We start from the raw sequence: 8,360 nt of genomic DNA on the forward strand, positions 1-8,360 counted from the left end.
TCCAAAATTTAGAACAATAGATTTATTATTTCATCCAAACTACATCAATTATTCAAACTTCTATAACAGCCAGTTGGAAGGCACGTCATAGCATAATCTTAAAAACTTATTCAACCAGCTACTCTCTTCTACTATGGTTCAGAACAATTGCAATTGTTCAATACATTTCCAAAATCGTTTATATCGCAAAAATGCACACCTAAATTTACCCGTAAACAGAACTAAAATCTGTTATTACAACGTACTAATGGAAAGATCATCAAAACCAACATATGGACCATAATCTTCAATGCAATGAAGTCAAAACCTTAGCTTTTGCTGAACTTACGACCAGACAGCCTTTCTGACTCGTGCAATATGTGATTTATAAGTCCCCTTGCCGCACTGCATACAAACAGAAAGAAACAATCAAAAGTCTGGGACCTGATTGTATAAATAAAGTAAATTTAGGGCATATTACAAGGAATATAACGCCAACTATACATGACATATTTGGTATTTAGGATCATTTTACAAATATATATACTTTAAAATGTTTGAATTGAAATTCTCAAACATCACCACAAAATCTCATATTAAAAGTAGGTACAGTATAAGACTCGCTGATCAAATGTGCTGAAGTTCATCACAATAGTGAAATAACAAAAGTTTGTTGTGTTGGTGGCTTGGTGCAAATTGATTGGGAGAGCGGAACTGAAACTTACTCATCCTTTAACTTCTGAATTTTCTCCGGATCTGTCTCATGCATGTGTTTTCTGAACTGTTGCCTCACCATGCCAACCACAAGTTCTGTGTTATAATTCTGTATATTCAAGACAAAGTCTATACGTCAAATGACACGTTCACTATTTTATTTTACTCGTCATTTATGTAACAAAGGTAACACCTTAAAAGTCAAAAGAAAACAAGAGCATCATGGAGTCCTGAAGGTCAAATGACGAAACTTACTTATCCTTCAACTTCTAAGTATTCTATAAAGGTTTATTTAAACTAAAGGAGTAACCCAAAGGTCAAATTCTAATAAGCATGCAATTTTATCATAATTTTTACACAAGTATATACCCTTCTCTATAACCAAAGTCGAGAAATATCAAATACCATATACATAGACAAGAGTGGCTAATATATCCACAAAGAATATGCATCAAAAGCTGAAACGCTAAACACTAAACTTACAATGTTACAGAAGAGTAGTCCACCAGCAAAAAAAAAAAAAAAAAACTAAAACAGTTGCACTCATGTCAAAGTACATGTTAAGTTTGTCAAGTGAAAATCTCTTACCAAAGCTCGATTAATTTAATGCCTCAAACTTCAGGTTGTCTAAAACGATATTAGTGACAAGCACAAGCTACTCGGTGACTGCTGATCAAGAAGCCTTTTGACTTGGCTCTGCACTCAGAAAGGAATTGCTTAAAGTCTTAAACTTACAGTGGTAATCTCTCAGAAGTGAAGCTTCAAGTAAGTAAAGAGGTAATTTTGGTTTCAAAGTATCCAAGATGGGCTCATCTCAAGTGTGAAACGAGATCATTTACAATTATACAAAGGTGACTCTTGGTTCACATTTTTGGCCAATTTAAAAGACAATACCAGTGTAAAAATTTTGTATTCAATCAAGTTTTGCTTCCTATGTAAACCTTTCTTGTCATTTTACCTCAACCTCAAACATGTTTCTAGAACAAATCAAACAGCAAAGACATTGGTCGACAACTGAGCTACAGCAGTACTGACAAATAATTGAGCCACAATTTTGCTGGTCAACAAACAAAAATTCAATTATCATTTCCTGAATGGGGATATAGAAGGGGATCCGAAGATGGGGAGGGCTAAGCAGCAATTGCACCAACTGACTGAATGAAACAAGAGCCACATCCTATTTCCCTGCCACTGTTTCAAATTGCTTTAGAATAATGGTAACGTCTTGGTACTGGATCAGCTCTTATGTGAGCATGAGCATGCATTAAATTCTATTTGTCTTCTTTATTTGTAAGAGAACCTCCTACCTAAAGGCTAAAGTCATGCATCACTTAAGCGTAATTTTTGCAGTGTCGTGTAAATTGGAGCGTACTCCAAACATAGTACGCAAAAAATTGGTGGCATTAGTTGCATTTTCCAATCTCCAATTTTTCTCCCAAGTTCCCTTTTCTACAAGACAAGTATAAAAACTGATTTCCATTTTCAAAATACCACGTACCTCATTATAGACACATGTTAGCACAGCTCTATTTATAGCAACAAATAGGTGAAAGTTATAGCAGTTTCCATTTTCCTAAGTTTTGGCATGAACTGAGCTTGTCTTGTAAGAAATGACAACAATGTACATGTATTTTATGAATGTCTCGCCTTCCAATCCAATTAGAAATCCTTTTACACCTCCACAAATTTCCTATTTTTAGTCATGAATTGAGCTAGTCCAATAAGCAACAGGTTGACAAAATACAAGACACAGTAAGTTAAAAGTTACTTCATCAATAAAATTACGCTCAAACTAAGACACAGTAAGTAATTCAATGAACAAATTAGCGAAAAACGGAGACGAACAACGCACCTTACTGCCAATATATTTAGCTCGTCGGAGGCATTCACGGTAAAGCTGTGGTGAATACACAAACAACCAAAAGAAATCAAAATCTACCGACTTCGTACCAATTTACTAATAAAATGAATAAAAAGCTTCATCGACCAAAATTAAAGGTGAACAAAGAACAGGTACTAACTCTGATGACATTGTTGGCAAGTTCTGGAGGTAGTGCGGTTTGCAACGACGGCATTTTTGTGATTTCTGTAAAATTTGTATGAATTTCACACAAATTATTTCAATCTGAAATGAACAAGATATTTCACGAGCTATAAATTGAATTGAATTACATAAAATCTGAATGAAAATATATTTTAAAGAATTGAAACTTTCAGATTTTAGGTCCGATGATTAGAAAGATAGAAAGTAAGGGTTTTAGCAAGAATTAGGAGAGAGAAAGAGAGAAAATGAGAAATTGAAGAACCTTTCACTGGAATCCTTGAGTAGACGCTTGACGGGAGCAAACTATTTCAACCGCTTTGCTAAGCGTTCTATTTTTCTTGTTATAAGTTTGGGCTATTGTTTGATTGGGTCAGAAAGGATGGAAGCCCATTGTCACGAACCATCTCTACATATCCCTTAACCCCTAACTGTTGTACTCGGGTACAGCCAGCTCTAGCTGTACCGCCAAAAAACGACGCGCCCATATTATTTGTTTTTTTTTGTCGACTGTTTGTTCTTTCTTGTTGTATTGTTTGTTCTTTCATGTTGTTTTTTAAATTCATCATCAAATTTTCATAATTGTTGTATTTTTTGTTCTTTCTTATGTAATTTTATGTTCTTTTTTATATTGTTTGTTCTTTCTTGTTTATTTGTTTGTTTATAATAATCATATGGTTAATGTTCATAATGAAATTAAACTCTTCATTAATCTTTTATGTTTTTACAAGCGCCAATATTGTTTATTCTTTCTTTTTGTATTGTTTGTTCTTTCTTGTTGTACTGTTTGTTCTTTCTTGTTGTACTGTTTGTTCTTTCATGTTGTTTTTTAAATTCATGCATCAAACTTATTGTTGTATTGTTTGTTCTTTCTTATGTAATTTTATGTTCTTTTTTATATTGTTTGTTCTTTCTTGTTTATTTGTTTGTTTATAATAATCATATGGTTAATGTTCATAATGAAATTAAACTCTTCATTGAACTTTTATGTTTTTACAAGCGCCAGTATTGTTTATTCTTTCTTTTTCTATTGTTTTGTTCTTTCTTGTTGTACTGTTTATTATTTCATGTTGTTTTTTTAAAATTCATCATAAAATTGTTCATAATTGTTGTATTGTTTGTTCTTTCTTCTGTAATTTTATGTTCTTTTTTATATTGTTTTTTTTTTGTTGAATTGTTTGTTCATTGTTTATTTTTTGTTCATAATGATCATCTGATTAATGTTCATAATGAAATTGCATGTTCATACTTTTTATTTTATTTGTTCATACATTTTGTATTCTTTGTTCGTTATTGTTCTATTAAGTCCACTTATGTAAACAATACCAGATTGACACCGGAAGAATTTGAAGGAATCATCAATATTTTCAATTGCGGTCATTTCCTTTTGTAGTCTTTCATCCTATAGAAGAATAGAGTTGGTTGTTCATAACAAAAATGTAGATAATCTGCAAGTCTCTTCTCTTAGAAGTTGTTTAGCTTGCCGACTGATCCTGGCTTTAGACCATTACAAATTTTTTTGATCAATGTAGAGAAGGTGCAAAACATATAAACTTATGAACCAAAACACAAAGTTCCTACACCTTAATCTTAATCACTGCTACACATAAAGGTAATGCCTAATTGTCCAGAAATGAAATAATGCCAATCTTCCTGAGTTAAAGACTAAGATGAACAAGCTCAGAAGCATCAATGTGTAGAACCAACAATCGGGCGAATTCAAAATCCAGCGGTGTTCTATAAGGATTTTATTTCAAGATAATGTAAATATATGTTCAAAGTAATAACATCGTAATGCAATAACTAAGTTCATTTTAAAATTAGTAAATACTCATTTCACAATCAGTAGATAAATGCATTTCTAAAGTGGTTGAATAAATGAGGATTGTCAAATAATTAGATAAAAACGTTCAAATTCGAATGAGTAGATAAATGTTCATTTACAAATAAATAAATAAATGTTTATTCCAAAATAGTAAATATTCATTTCCAATAAATAAATAAATATTCATTTCCGAAATAGTAAATGTTAATTTTCATACCAGTACGTATATTAATGTTCATCTTAAACAACATAAAACAACGTCGTTTTGGATGGGGGTACAACCAACTCTGGTTGTACCCGGATACAACAAAAAATTTGCGCATATCCCTCACCAAGGTAACAACGCATTTGAGGAATCGCATGGGCGCTATCGTTAGGCGGCAAAGCAGCAGCATGGGCCACAGGGGCACCCATTGTAGCTGACAGCAGAAGGAGTACCCATCCCCTATAGAGGATTATTTTGAATTAGCCATAAATCGGGATGCCTCCTTTCAAGAAATACAAAACATTCTTTAAAAGCCTAAACACTTGCAAAAGGTCTTGCGCGTATAAGGTGTACAATAAATTTATTGTAGACCAAGATAACTTTTACCCATTTTTTTGTAACGTTAACTTAGTTTTGATTAACTTTTATATTAGTAAAAAAAAAAATTGATAGATAAACATTTTAAAGAGTTTAATGATTAATTTTATACATTATTAGTGATTTTGAAGAAATAAGTTTTATTAAAATGAAAAAATTAATCACTAAAAAAATAGATAACTTTTACATATATAAGCTTAATTTTTACGCATTTTGAGTTAACTTTTACACTGGTGTACAATATTTATTGTACAATCTTTGTAAATAAGAATTTGTGAAACACTTGTGTCTTAGTATGTTCCTCACTTAAACTTTCGTAGCATCACTTAGCATTAGTCGAGCATCGAAGTGCCTTGACTAGTTAGTCCGACGAGAGTGTGACGCTAATAGACAAAGAGTTAGCCAAGGGAAAAAATCAGCACGTGACACCATGCACACTTCACTGAATTACCAACAATCATATGACCAGGTTGGTGGTGTGAAATTTCCGTTTTGGGTCCTGGTTGGTTTGGCTGCTCGTGGGAAACGCCTCGTAGTGGCTATTTCTACTAGCAAATCTATACTTCCAAAGTGCGTGCAAGGCGTGATCGTGACTTCATGAGTCCTTCACTAACTAATTCATGATGACTCGTGCGGATTGCTAACGTAGTAAGTAGTAACGTGGGTTGCGTCGTGAAATGTCTCACTATGAATCCGTAGTCAAAGTTTATAAAATTTGACTCAAATACAACTCAATGACATAATTAATTCTCTAGGTTGGTACCGGAACAACCAGACGCCGGTTGTACCAGATTTCTGGTGGTCGAAGCTGACTGTCGATGGTAGGATCCAGCAGTCAAATCTGACTGTCTTAATTAACCCAAATTATCATTATATTAACCTTTTGTCATACACATAATCATGGAAAATTATGACAAAAAAGCAAATTGAAAAAATTATTTGAACAAGATAGGAGATACAGTAGGACATACCTTCAAAAGAAACAAGGAGCATCGAGAATGGAGCTTTGAAGGAGCACAAGTTGCGTGACGGCAATTCCTTTGAAGTTGTGTAAAGAAATATTGGTCTTTTAGGTAGCTTAAAATTTAAAGGGGTATTTTGGTCTTTAGGTTATTTTAAGTTTCATTAAATAATTCTACATGTACCGTATTTTTAGTACATGTGCTTTCTATTAACTTGACATACATGTTACTTCAATCTCTCATTTTTCTTCCATAATCTTAAACCAAGGTCGTCACTCTATTTCTCACCTGTTTTTACATATACCCCCACAAACTTTTTTATTCAGCCACGAAAAACTATTTATGTACTGGTTTTTTATCCACTGTTAAAACTTGACATCAGCTCATACAGCTGACTTAGGCAAGCTAAACACCAACTTGACATAGAAAAGGAATCAACATTGTAAACAATTTACACAGTCAACCTACGACATAAGCTTCAAGTCATGGTTGCATATGCTCGCAATTTAGATTATGCACCCGGGTGCACAATGTTCACTGTGCACCCTGATGAACACCTAATGAACATGGAGAAGAATTTAAATGTACGCGTATAAGTGAAATTTTTCTATTATATGTTCTTTGTGAACTATATGTTCATTTAAACTCTTTTTGCTAAGCCATTCCCGACGTCTTAAATAATAAAGTGCTGAAATTTTATATCACCTTAAATGACAATAGCGGTTTGGCAAGCATGTATCTTATATAAAATTTAAGGTCTTGAAATTGACTTAAATTGAGACGTTACTTTGAGTACCATTTCAATATAAGATCCTTAAAATTTTCATGTCTTTTATCTTTAATGTATTATTTTAGATAATTATTTTACATATTTCAGCTCCTTAAACCATTAAATTCTACAGAGTAACAAACAACTCATCTAATCAGGTAATTTATTAGTTTCAACATCTTTTAATTTCAGCTACACCCTTTTCAGTTCCAGCTAACTTATCAATTTCAAATATTTTAGTTAGTTTTGTCAAACATAACATTACTATATATATGTTCTTTGAGTATGAATAATATGTTAACTTATTTGGAATTGAACTACATATTCACTTTTAAAACAGGGTGCATACTGTTAACCAATTCCAAGCTTTAGATGATGATCTGAGTGTGAGGAGTGTTATGGGGGATATCAACCAAGTTCATGCAGCTGGAGGAGGGAACTCTTCTGGATGCAATGGATAGGGTCTTTTGCTGGAATGTGAGGAGGATCAACACCACCAAAAAGCAGAATGAGGTGAAAGCTATGTTTAACTCTCATGGTGCTGGTGTTGTTGGCCTCCTGGAAACCAAGGTACCCAGTGCTAAACTTGGGGCCTTGTATGTGAATATGTTTAGTGGATGGTGTTTCACTTCTAATAGTAGTATGTGTAAAGGGGGGAGGGTTATTGTGGCCTGGAATCCCAATTCTTTCAATCTGTCTGTGTTGGGTATGTCTAGCCAAATGATCCATTGTAGGGTGTGTCCAAGGGGGGCAAATACTGAATTTCTGTGTTCTTTCATTTATGCTTTTAACCAGAATTCTGGGAGAGAGGTGCTATGGAAGGATTTGTGTGATATTGGTGCAAAGTGTGATAAGCCTTGGGTCATCATGGGGGATTTTAACTGTGTGTTGAATGTGGATGAGAGAGTGGGTTCCCCTGTGAGACATCAGGAGATGGTGGACTTTAGGAATTGTGTGAATGCTTGTGGAGTGGAGGACATCAAAGCTGCAGGGCATTTTTTTACATGGAGTAATAAGCAGGCTGGTGATGCTAGGGTGTTTTCCAAAATTGATAGAGTAATGGCAAATGACTTGTGGATTCAATTGTTTCCAAGTGCAGTAGCTGAGTTCTTATCTGAAGGACTCTTTGACCATTTCCCTATGGTGATTTCTGTTTATCCTACTCAAAATGCCAAGAAGCCATTTAGATATTTTGATATGTGGAAAATGGCTGATGGATATGCAAATCTGATGGAACAAAATTGGAGAGTAGCTGATGCTGGCACTTTGATGTACAAAGTGGTTCTGAAGCTGAAAAGAATGAAAGGTATCTTTAGGAAATTGAACAAGGATGGCTTCAATGACATCCATGTGGCAGACCTGAGAGCTCTCACTGAGTTACAGCAGATTCAAAAAGAGTTACATGATCACCCAGGTGATAATGATCTTGCTGATAAGGAAATTGATGCAGCAAATAAGTACAGAATCACACATGCGGCATATCTGTC

The 8,360-nt window shown here is 33.9% G+C and overlaps 1 protein-coding gene across 3 annotated transcripts; it reads right to left on the bottom strand.

Moving 5' to 3' along the window:
• Nucleotides 1-7: 7 nt before the first annotated feature.
• LOC110790559 (uncharacterized) lies at nucleotides 8-6,156 on the bottom strand. Of its 3 annotated transcripts, none has more exons than XM_056837342.1 (5): nucleotides 6,114-6,156; nucleotides 2,715-2,779; nucleotides 2,546-2,590; nucleotides 705-802; nucleotides 8-384 (listed from the first exon to the last, which is right to left on the bottom strand). In XM_056837342.1, the coding sequence occupies exons 1-5, from the start codon at nucleotides 6,133-6,135 to the stop codon at nucleotides 309-311; spliced, it is 306 nt and encodes a 101-aa protein (XP_056693320.1). In that variant the 5' UTR covers nucleotides 6,136-6,156; the 3' UTR covers nucleotides 8-308. The 3 variants fall into 3 exon arrangements, with proteins under 3 accessions (XP_056693320.1, XP_021851031.1, XP_021851030.1); XM_021995339.2 differs by lacking the exon at nucleotides 6,114-6,156 and adding an exon at nucleotides 3,000-3,078; XM_021995338.2 differs by lacking the exon at nucleotides 6,114-6,156 and adding an exon at nucleotides 3,000-3,053 and having other exon boundaries at nucleotides 2,715-2,818.
• Between the last annotated feature and the right edge of the window lie 2,204 nt (nucleotides 6,157-8,360).

This window comes from Spinacia oleracea, chromosome 2 (assembly GCF_020520425.1).
Source record: "Spinacia oleracea cultivar Varoflay chromosome 2, BTI_SOV_V1, whole genome shotgun sequence".
Taxonomy (NCBI): Eukaryota; Viridiplantae; Streptophyta; class Magnoliopsida; order Caryophyllales; family Amaranthaceae; genus Spinacia; species Spinacia oleracea.